The sequence below is a fragment of the Pan paniscus genome, chromosome 17, assembly GCF_029289425.2.
Source record: "Pan paniscus chromosome 17, NHGRI_mPanPan1-v2.0_pri, whole genome shotgun sequence".
Classification (NCBI taxonomy): domain Eukaryota; kingdom Metazoa; phylum Chordata; class Mammalia; order Primates; family Hominidae; genus Pan; species Pan paniscus.
Window position 1 is genome coordinate 39,155,044 of NC_073266.2, and position 12,099 is coordinate 39,167,142.

Sequence of the window (12,099 nt, forward strand, 5' to 3'; positions counted from 1 at the left end):
TCTAACCCAATGCAAGGAAGCTAGGAAATTTGAAAAAAGGTTAGATGAATTGCTAACTAGAAAAACCAATTTAGAGAAGAACATAAATGACCTGATGGAGCTGAAAAACACAGCACAAGAACTTGGTGAAGCATACACAAGTATCAATAGCTGAATCGATCAAGTGGAAGATGGGATATCAGAGACTGAAGATCAACTCAATGAAATAAAGTGAGAAGACAAGATTAGAGAAAAAAGAGTGAAAAGAAAAAGAACAAAGCCTCCAAGAAATATGGGACTATGTAAAAAGACCAAATATATGTTTGATTGGTGTACCTGAAAGTGACGGGGAGAATGGAACCAAGTTGGAAAACACTCTTCAGGATATCATCCAGGAGAACTTCCCCAACCTAGTAAGGCAGGCCAACATTCAAATTCAGGAAATACAGAGAACACCACAAAGATACTCCTCGAGAAGAGCAACCCCAAGACACATAATCATCAGATTCACCAAGGTTGAAATGAGGAAAAAATGTTAAGGGCAGCCAGAGAGAAAGGTCGGGTTACCCACAAAGGAATCCCATTAGAAGGGGAAGTCCATTAGACTAACAGCGGATCTCTCGGCAAAAACCCTACAAGCCAGAAGAGAGTGGGGGCCAATATTCAACATTCTTAAAGAAAAGAATTTTCAACCCACAATTTCATATCCAGCCAAACTAACCTTCATAAGCAAAGGAGAAATAAAATCATTTTCAGACAAGCAAATGCTGAGAGATTTTGTCACCACCAGGCCTGCCTTATAAGAGCTGAAGGAAGCACTAAACATGGAAAGGAACAGCCGGTACCAGCCACTGAAAAACATGCCAAATTTTAAAGACCATCGACGCTACGAAGAAACTGCATCAGCTAATGGGCAAAATAACCAGCTAGCATCATAATGACAGGATCAAATTCACACATACCAATATTAAACTTAAATGTAAGCAGGTTAAGTGCCCCAATTAAAAGACACACACTGGCAAATTGGATAAACAGTCAAGACCCATTGGTGTGCTGTATTCAGGAGACCCATCTCATGTACAAAGACACACATAAGCTCAAAATAAAGGGATGGAGGAATATTTACCAAGCAGATAGAAAGCAGAAAAAGGCAAGGGTTGCAATCCTAGTCTCTGATGAAACAGACTTTAAACCAACAAAGATCAAAAGAGATAAAGAAGGGCATTACATAATGGTAAAGGGATCAATGCAACAAAAAGAGCTAAGTATCCTAAATATATATGCACCCAATACAGGAGCACCCAGATTCATAAAGCAAGTTCTTAGAGACCCACAAAGAGACTTAGACTCTCACACAATAATAGTGGGAGACTTTAACACCCCACTGTCACTATTGGACAGATCAACAAGACAAAATTAACAAGGATTTCCAGGACTGGAACTCAGCTCTGGACCAAGCAGACCTAATAGACATTTACAGAACTCTCCACCCCAGATCAATAGAATATACATTCTTCTCAGCACCACATCGCACTTATTCTAAAATTCTAATATTGTTACGTGTGAATTTGAACCTGTCATTATGAGGCTAGCTGGTTATTCTGCATAATTGGAAGTAAAACACTCCTCAGCAAATGCAAAAGAATGGAAATCATAACAAACAGTCTCTCAGACCATAGTGCAATCAAATTAGAACTCAGGATTAAGAAACTCACTCAAAACCTCACAGCTACATGGAAACTGAACAACCTGTTCCTGAATGACTACTGGGTAAATAAGGAAATTAAGGCAGAAGTAAAGATGTTCTTTGAAACCAGTGAGAACAAAGACACAATGTACCAGAATCTCTGGGACTCATTTAAAGCAGTGTGTAGAGGGAAATTTATAGCACTAAATGCCCACAGAGAAAGCAGGAAAGATCTAAAATCAACATTCTAGCATCACAATTAAAATAACTAGAGAGGCTGGGCACGGTGGCTCACGCCTGTAATCCCAGCACTTTGGGAGGCTGAGGCGGGCGGATCACGAGGTCAGGAGATCGAGACCATCCTGGCTAGAATGGTGAAACTCCATCTCTAGTAAAAATACAACAAATTAGCTGGGCATGGTGGCAGGCACCTGTGGTCCCAGGTACTCGGGAGGCTGAGTCAGGAGAATGGCATGAACCCGGGAGATGGAGCTTGCAGTGAGCTGAGATCACACCACTGCACTCCAGCCTGGGCCACAAAGTGAGACTCCATCTCAAAAAAAAAAAAAAAAAAAAAAAAAAAAAAAACCAACAAAACTAGAGAAGCAAGAGCAAACAAATTCAAAAGCTAGCAGAAGACAAGAAATAACTAAGATCAGAGCAGAACTGAAGGAGGTAGAGACACGAAAAACCCTTCAAAAAAATTAATGAATCCAGGAGCTGGTTTTTTGAAAAAGATCAACTACATAGATAGACCACTAGCCAGACTAATGCAGAAGAAGAGAGAAGAATCAAATAGATGCAATAAAAAATTATAAAGGGGATATCACCAACAATCCCACAGAAATACAAACTACCATCAGAGAATACTATAAAAACTTCTACGCAAATAAACTAGAAAATCTAGAAGAAATGGATAAATTCCTGGACACATACACTCTCCCAAGACTAAACCAGGAAGAAGTCGAATCCCTAAACAGACCAATAACAAGTTCTGAAATTGAGGCAATAAGTAATAGCCTACCAACCAAAAGAAGTCCAGGACCAGACAGATTCACAGCCGAATTCTACCAGAGGTACAAAGAGGAGCTGTTACTGTACTTTCTGAAACTATTCCAAACAACAGAAAAAGAGGGAATCCTCCCTCCTTCGTAAAACTCATTTTACGAGGCCAGCATCATCCTGACACCAAAACCTGGCACAGACACAACAAAAAAAGAAAATTTCAGGCCAATATCCCTGATGAACATCGATGTGAAAATCTTCAATAAAATACTAGCAAACAGAAGCCAGTAGCACATCAAAAAGCTTATCCACCACTATCAAGTTGGCTTTATCCCTGGGATAAACACTTTGGGAGGCTGAGGTGGGAGGATTGCTTGAGCTCAGGAGTTCGAGACCAGTCCGGCCAGGGAAAATAGTGAGATATATCCCCCAAGAAGCTCCCCCCTGCCCCCCCGCTCATCTCTGCCAAAAATACAAAAAATTAGCTGGGCGTGGTTGTGCGTTCCTGAGGTCCCAGCTACTCAGAAGGCTGAGGTGGGCGGATCCCTTGAACCCAGGAGGCGGAGGTTGCAGGGAACGGAGATGGCGCCACTGCACTCCGGCCTGGCTGACAGTGAGACCCTGTCTCAAAAACAAAGCAAAAAAAAAAAAAAAAAAAAAAATTTTATTTCAGTACATAGTAATTCCTTGGGTACATTTTACGTCCGTTTTCTTGTCTTTTCCCTTGATTATCCATTCTGTTAGCATTTCCCTCCTTTGACTATCAGGAAAAGCAACAGTTTATGCTAACAATGCATGCTAACGGTGCCAACAGTGCTGGCCTGTGGAAACACTGGTTTTAAACCCTATGCAGCATAATGTCATTTGAATAACGGCAACCAGAAACTTCTCTTACAGTCTTCGAATCTTCCTTTGAAGGTCCCTATTTTGTAATTAGGGACTGAATTTTTTCGTGAGTGGAGGCAATTATTAATGAGCAAAGTTTGGAGTCTGCCTATCACCCTAATTCTGCATAAAGGCAAGACACACCTTCTAAAAGTCTTTACCGTTGCTCACAACATTCCATACCATGCTGTTCAGCTTAAAAACACACTACTAACCTGCTCTGTCTGGTTTGAAATGTTTTCAATTTACACACAAATACAGATCGCCCTGAATTTGTGAATGTATTTCTACCTTCGTTAAAAAAGAAGACTAAAAGAATATGGAATCCCTAATTCACATTTAGTTCGCCTAGGAAAACTAGCAGTTAGTGAAAAACTGGCCACATCACAGCCGCACAGCTCCAGCAGCCCGGGTAGCTTCCCCACCCTCACTTTCTCCAGCCCCGCCTCCAGGACGGCCTAACCGCTTTCCTCATAGCTCATTGGGCGCGCGGCACCACCGGGCGGCAACTCCAGGGATCCGCCCCTGGACCCGCCCCTCCATCGCCCGGGGCTGGGGTTGGGCAACCGTCCGCCCTTTTTCTAGACCGCGCGCATGCGCACTCTCATTGGACCCTGGAGAGACGCTTAGGGATCAGTTTTCTCCTCCTTTCTTCCCGCGATCGCGCGGCTCTCTGAAAGCCTTCCCACTCTATTATTGCCGAGGATCCCCCTCCTAGACACTCTGAGAAGGCGCCGCTCCGGCCTTGGGTACGGCGGTACCCGGATGTGGAGTCGCTCTCGCCCGGCTGGGACTCTGTGGCGAGGCGGAGCGCGGCGGCTGGTGCGGGGGCAGAGAGAAGGGGGCCTGAGGGCCCGGGCGCTCGCCGGACGCTGGGAGGTACCACCGCTGCCCACGGGGGAGGAGGCGGCGTCGGCGCTTGGGCGCCCGCCCCCGAGCGAGGGGCCGGGGTGGCAGAAAGGCCGGCAGTTAAGCTTGCTCCCCGCCGCCCCCCTCGGGCTAGCCTCCCCCGGCCCCCTGCGCTCCTCGCGCTCCCGGCCGGGGGAGAGCGTGGTTTCCTTGCGGCCGTCGCTGTAGCCTGGCCTGGGAGCCCGGAGGAAGCGGGAGAGTCCCCGCCCACGGCCCCCTCCCCTCTGCCCGCTCTCCGCCGCCGCCTCCGAGCAGCCGCGGGCCGCCCTCCACTCCGAGCGGGGGGGCGCGGCGGCGACGGCTGGGCAGCGGCTTTGGGCTCCGCGGGGACCGCGCCGCCGCCCCCGTGAGTTATTCCCACGTCCCCCGGGGCTCGCTGCCGCCCCCGCCGACGCCGAGAGTCCGGCCCGGGCCCAACTCCCTCACGGGCCCCCCGGCGGCAGCGGCGGCGGCGGCGGCGGCAGCGGCGGAGCCCACCGCCCGGGCCCCGATGAGTAACTCCCGGAATAACCGGGTGATGGTGGAAGGGGTTGGCGCTCGGGTAGTGCGCGGCCCGGACTGGAAGTGGGGGAAGCAGGACGGCGGCGAGGGCCATGTGGGCACCGTCCGGAGCTTCGAGAGCCCCGAGGAGGTGGTGGTAGTGTGGGACAACGGCACCGCTGCCAACTATCGCTGCTCCGGGGCTTACGACCTCCGCATCCTGGACAGCGCGCCCACCGGTAAGCCGCGGCCACCTGGCCAGGGCTTGCGCGCGCGGGGGGAAGGGGCGAGCTGCGGTGGGCGTCGGTGTCGCGGGGAGAGGTCTGCAGTGGGACACCTGGTGGGCAGCGCCCGGCTGGAGCGAGCGGAAAGGGAAAGCGCCAAAGGAATTCTAGGTTCCGAACGGGTGAACAAACACTTTCAGAAAAGACCCTCTACCCCCAAGGGAAATGATGGCAGCACCATCACCGGGATGCTTTCAAGCCTGGAAGACACAAAGCACCGGGAAGAGAACAGACACAGGTCCCCCAACCCGACTCCTCCTCTTGGGAAGGGGTCTGGAGAGGCCTATCTAATAAGCCATTGAAATTAATCAGCCACCAAGTGATAACTGTCTGAAGGGAGGCTTGCTTTGCCATATGGTGCTCAGCTGACCGTTTATAATTGCCAAGGGGCCTTGGTACCTCGGATTTGTGGAGATGCCTTTTTTTTTTTTTTTTTTTAACCTCGTGTGACACAGAATTACTTGGAGTTCAGTAGCCAAATGTTACTTGGGACTCTGGAATGATTTTTCATCCAAATTGTTCTGTTTTATATCTTTATATCAATAGAGAGAAAAACATCCTGAGCTCTTGAACCATTTCTTTGTGTTAAATACTTTTTCCAAGTGGCAGATCGGCGTAGGGGACACCTGATGTTATTTTTTTTACACTAACGTCCGTCTCAGTAAGGTGATGTCAGAATCTTACTCATTCACCCAGCAGTGAGTCAGGGTCCTTGATTAGTGAATCTTGATTAGTGAATTTTAGGGGTCTGTTATTGACGCTAGAGTTTCTAAATGATTAAACCAAAGGCTTGCTTTCACAAAATAAATAACAAATTCATTTTCATATAGATTCATCTTTGGTATTATTTATCCTTGATATTTATCCTTGATTCTGTAGAAAATAGTTCACATTTAAAATTGGGTACTTTTCAGAATTCCTAAATGAGCTACTTCTAAGACATTGATTGAGTTTGGCAAAGCCTTACAAATCTTGGAATGGGCTCATAGTTATTATCAGTAGCAATAAAGAAATTAACACACGCCAACTCAGTTTTTGAACAGATAATTCGTAAAATTGTGTTCCTTAGCTGGCTTTTTAAAAACATTTATTAAAAAAATTTTTTTTTTTAGAGACAGTTGTCTCGTTTTATTTCTCCGGCTGGTCTGGAACTCCTGGCCTCAAGCAACCCTCCTGTCTCAGCCTCCCAAAATGCTGGGATTACAGGAGTCAGCCACAAGGCCAGGCTTCAGATAGCTTTTTGAATATTAAAAAGGGTGTATGTACATGACTAGAAGAAAATGAAAAGATTCAACAGCACAAAAAGGGGCAGCCATTGTTACCAGTTTTTTGTGTAGTCTTGCAGAATACTCTATTGCATGGCAAGCATGTGTGTGACTATACTATAATCCCCTTTTAAGTGCAAATGATAATAAACTATATTCACTCCTCTGCACTTTTGTTTCTTTCACTAAATTATATTGGTGATTGTTCCATTGTTTCATGGCTGCATAGTATTCCAGTGATTGGATACGGTGATTTATCTAACCAGGACTTTATCGATGGGCGTTTTATTATTTCATGTTTTCTTTACAATGATGCAGTGAATAAATCCTTGTACATATATCCTTGTGTATATGTGTTGAGTATTTCTGAAGAAGTGGAATTGCTGCATCAAAACATTGCACATATTTAACATTTTGGTAGATGTTGACTTAATTGCTTTTTGAAGACGTTTTGTGAGTTGAAACTGCCAGCAACAGTGTTTGAGGCCTATGCCTAATTTGTGCCTACTCTTTTTTTTTTTTGAGACAGGGTTTTGTTTTGTTACCTGCAGCCTTGAAGTTTTGTTGTCGTGCTAGCTCAAGCTAAAGTCTGACCACAACCCTTATTTGGAGGAATTCTTGGTATCAGTAATTGTAGCTTTATGAGGAAATTTAAGTATCTAGGGTAAAGTGTAACAGATTCTTTACTACGGTGATTTTTGAAGGGATATTAATGTTATCTATATGTTTGTAGTATGGGGTGTATCTATCATATTAATAGTTTTATTATCTTAATATAAACGTAGATGTTTTTCAGAAGTAACTTTTAGAATCTTAGTTTAATAAGATAATTTTATACATTAATTTGTTATATGTAGTGGTTTATCTTGTTCATCTGGTCTTTTAACAAACATTTTAAGAGCAGGATAGCCAACCTTCATATGAAATACTTGTTGAAATATATTTTAATTTCAACCTTTTAAATTCTTCAGGGTTTTTTTTTTTTTTTTTTTTTTAGAACTGAGCAAAATTGTAAGCTCCTGGCTCTTGTTTTGCCCCAGGACTATAATACTACTTTCAGTGTTTTCCTTTTTCTTCAAAATATTTAATAATCAGTGTTCATTGACATTTTATTACATTCTATAAGATTACTCAATATTTATTAAGTACTTGATATTTATTTGCATAATATTAACATTTTAAAAATTAACTTTTGTTTTTGAAACAATTGTAGTCTTCCAAAAAAATTACAAAACTATTAAGAGTTACCTTTTGCCCTTTACCCACCTTCTTCAGCTGTTAATATCTTAGCAAGTACAATGATCAAAACCAGAAAATTAACACTAATACAGTAATACCGTATTAACTAATCTATACACCTTATTCAAATTTTATTTATTCAAATTATATGTAGTGGTTATTATTAGTGTCCTACTAGTATTCTTTTTCTGATCCAAGATCACACGTTGCATTTAGTGGTCTCTTCCAATCTGGGCGAGTTCCTCAGTCTTTAGTCAGTGTCAAAGTAATGAAAAACAATCTTGTTATCTCTCAAATTGGGTGTTTCTGCTGCTTTTTCATGATTAAATTCAGATTATGTATTTTCGGCAAGAATATCATAGAAATGATGTTTTGCCCTTGTTAGTGCATCATACCAGGAGGTACATGGTGTTCGTATGTCTCATTAATTATAGTGTTAACTCGGCTAGGTCACCAGGAATTTTACCAACTGTTGCTTTTGTACCAGCAATGTGATGCCAGTATGAAAAAGATAACTTGTATCTTACATATTATTGTGAAAATACTTTTGACTTCATGAAGTCCCTCAAAGGGTCTTGAGGATTTCCCTAGAGGTTGAAGAATAACACTTTAAAAGTCACTGCCCTGGAGAGAATCTCTATTTGAGCACATAGAAGCTTGTATAAGAATGTTCACAGCAGTTACTATGGTTTTGAGATAAATAAAATAAAATTTAAAAAAGAATGTTCACAGCAGTGTTGGATGTAAAAACAGAAAATTGGAAAAAACTTAAATGTACCTTAGCAGGAGACTGGATAAGTTGTATGAATTTGTATAGTGCAGTACTGTATAGAAGAGAATGTTAAGCAAATAAAGTAAGTTGCAAAAGAAAACCTACGGTCTGTTAAAGTGCGGAACAAAACTATTTTAGGGTAGGGTTTTGCAGCCTTGGCACTATTGACATTTTGAATTGGATAGGATAATTTTTTGTTATAGGAATGTCCTGTGCATTGTAGGCAGGCATCCCTGGCCTCTACCCATTAGCAGCAGTAGCACCCCACCTCCTTGTGGCAACCCACAATATCTCCAGACATTGCCAGATGTCCCCTAGTGGGGGCAAAATTGCTCCCAATTGAGACTCATTGGTTTAGGGATATGTATATGCGTGGTAAAAGTATGCCACATAAAGGTAAGATAAACACTAAATTTAAGAGAGTGGACATCCTTATGGTGAAGGGAGTGGAGAGCACGACTGGTGGAAGTACACCAGGGGCATTTAAGTATTTTGGTAATGTTCTGTGATTAAACCTACCCCATGGTGAGTGCATAGGTGTTAAACACACACACACACACAATTTTATTTTTTTTGAGACAGTCTCCCTCTGTGGTCCAGGCTGGAATGCAGTGGTGTGACCTCGGCTCACTGCAACCTCCGTCCCCCAGGTTCAAGCAATTCTCCTGTCTCATCCTCTTGAGTAGCTGGAATTACAGGCATGCACCACCACACCTGACTATTGTATTTTTGGTAGAGACGGGGTTTCACCATGTTGGCCAGGCTGGTCTCGAACACCTGACCTCAAGTGATCCATAGCCTCAGCCTCCCAAAGTGCTGGGATTACAAGTGTGAGCCACCACACCCAGCCCTTTCTATATTTTTGTGTGTGTCATATTTTTGTACTTAATTTAAAAAAAAGCCTTATATTTATCAGAGGGAGAACTGAGGTTGCCTTTGATTATTCATCATTTGTTCCCTAGTTCCACCTATATTATATGAATAGAAAATTTATTGCAGTATGATTGGGAATTAAGAAATGGGTAACCTTCAGCATAAGATTCCTTGCAACTTTTCTGGGAGTTAAGGATTCTGGAGTGGTTGGATCATTGTGAATCTTTCTGATACGATTTTTCTCACTACATTTTGAAGATTTTGTCTGGGAGTTGTATGCGGGTCTCTAATATTTTGGCATATCAGCTTTATTTTTTCTTTCAGGACACACATGATATGTTTGAATTTATGGTCTAGGATAGTTAAACTTTGCAGAGAGGAGCATTTAGTATCTGTTTGAGTGATATAACGTCTGTCTTGTTTCCAGATTCATTTGGCTCATTTGTAGTGAGCAAGAAGATTTTGGGACTATATGGGATGTTATTTAATTAGTTTGGACTAATTTTGTAAAGTCTGTAGTCAAGTAGGTATAGTTGACTTTTTATCATCTAGGCACTGATTTTATAGGAGTGGGAGAAAAATGTGTTTTTATTTATGCTTGCTTTGTGTTCACTTGACTACAGTGTTGTATTGTTACCAGAGATAATGGAGAAAATGAATGTAGATTTCCTGTTAAGGTTCTGTCATTCTTCGTGCCGATAATACAAAGTTAGAGGTATAGAAAATCAGCTTTATTCAAAACCAGCTTCTGGTCATAGTTCATTCAAACTGTTTTGGGGGTAGTTCTTTGTCCTTGTCTTTGACCGCTAGCAAAGAATGCCTCTCCAGTCATACGTGGAAAAACTTCTCAGATGTTTTGTATTCAATTGAAGGTTTAAAAGGGCTGACCCTGGATTAAAAAAATGAAATGAATTAATAATCCTCAGCTTTTCTTTATCAGAATAGAGTCCCCTATTCTGATCTGTTTCTAGAACCACAGTAGAAAGGGGTATTTGTCAGGACACAAAGCCGTAGGAAAAAACAGGATTTGAGGGAACAATGTTTGGGGAGCAGGATGCCACACCTGGAAAGGATGAAATATCACAAAATGTTTTTTATTAATGACATTTGCAAGGAAAACTTTATTTCCTCATAGATCCTACCTATTTTAAAGGCTTTTGTAAAATGTCTTTCTTATTTTATTTCCTCCACTAAAACAATGTTGTAAATTATGAAAGTCTATCTAGTTCTTAATAGTCCCTGTAGATTGCAGCTTGGTTGAGCTGAGGACTTCAAGAAATCAACTAGTAGACCCCTGTGTCAGTACTTCTCAAACTTAAAGCACACAGATCACCTGGGGACCTTTTAAAAGGCAGATTCTGGTTCAGTAAGTTTGGGATTCTGCGAGAGTATTTCTAATAAGCTCATAGGTGATGCAGATACTGCTGGCTCAAGGACACACTTTGAATAGCAGAGTACCAAGTGACTATTTGTCTACTTGAGATGCCCTGCGTTTCTGTTTTCTCCTTTTCCTTTCAACAGATTCCAAGCCTTGATTGTTTGTTGGTAATACATGTCTTTAAAACTAGATTGGCATTATTAGTTGGGGAGAAGAGAAGTGTGTACAACTGAAATAAAGGAGCATGTAACACCTTTCTAATATATGTACTTTTTGTAAGTGTAATGCTATCTTAATGTATATTTTCGATCCTATACTTTCCAGCCTGTCCCTCTGATTAGATTAGCTATTTCTTTTTGAATGTGTTCCCAGGTAGCCACCCACCAGGGTCTCTCCTCCACCCTCTATAATTGCTAGCTAGTGTGATATCCCCACATGTGTGCTTTCATCTGTTAAAGCAGGGTATGCTGTGTTGTAATTGTCTTTTGCACTAGATTATTAGTTTAAGGGAAAGGGTCTGTGTTATTCTTGTATCTCCATTTTCTAGCAGAACCATGTCTCTGGATGAGTATTTTCTGAATCAGACACACTTTTCAAAGAGCTTTTGACTCATTGGATCAGAGATTAGATAGATATTATCCTAAAACAAGATAAAAGGAAACTCAGATTCAGAGAGATTAAGAAATTTGTCCAGTCACAAAGCTGGTGAGTGGCAGATAGTAGGGATGAATGCCAGTTGATTGCTTTTCCTCAGTATCATTCTCTTTTTCTTTTATAGTATAGTGGTTCAGAAACATGACCACCTGTAACACTTTGCTTGTGGGAAAATTGATAATGAAATGTAAACCAATTTAGAAATGAAACTTTGTGATATATCCTGTTGTAAATTGTTCAGTGCTCTTTTCAAAACCATTCTTTTTTTGCTTTGCTTTGCTTTTCTTCCTCTCTCCCTCCCTCCCTCCCCCCTCCCTCCCTCCCCCCTCCCTCTCTCCCCCCTCCCTCTCTCCCTCTTTCCCCCCTTCTGCCTTTCTCTTCTTTCTTTCTGGAGTTTCACTCTTGTCCCCCAGGCCGGAGTGCAGTGGTGCAGTCTTGGCTCACTGCAACCTCTGCCTCCTGGGCTCAAGCCATCTTCCCACCTCAGCCTTTTGAGTAGCTGGGACTACAGGTGCGCACCACCATGCACAGCTAATTTGTGTATTTTTTTGTAGAGATAGGGTCCTGCCGTGTTGCCCAGGTTGGTCTTGAACTTGTGAGGTCAAGTGATCCATCTGCCTTGGCCTCCCAAAGTGCTGGGATTACAGCTGTGAGCCATCATGCCCAGCCTTTTTTTTTTTTTTTTTTTT

The 12,099-nt window shown here is 42.6% G+C and overlaps 1 protein-coding gene across 1 annotated transcript in view; it reads left to right on the forward strand.

The window, feature by feature from the left end:
* The first annotated feature begins 288 nt into the window (after window positions 1–288).
* Window positions 289–12,099, forward strand: part of MIB1 (MIB E3 ubiquitin protein ligase 1) — a 137,349-nt gene continuing 125,538 nt past the window's right edge. The window contains exon 1 of the mRNA XM_034943473.4: window positions 289–5,184. Coding sequence (XP_034799364.1) covers window positions 4,956–5,184 — 229 coding nt within the window. The 5' untranslated portion in view covers window positions 289–4,955. The remainder of the gene's footprint in view (window positions 5,185–12,099) is intronic.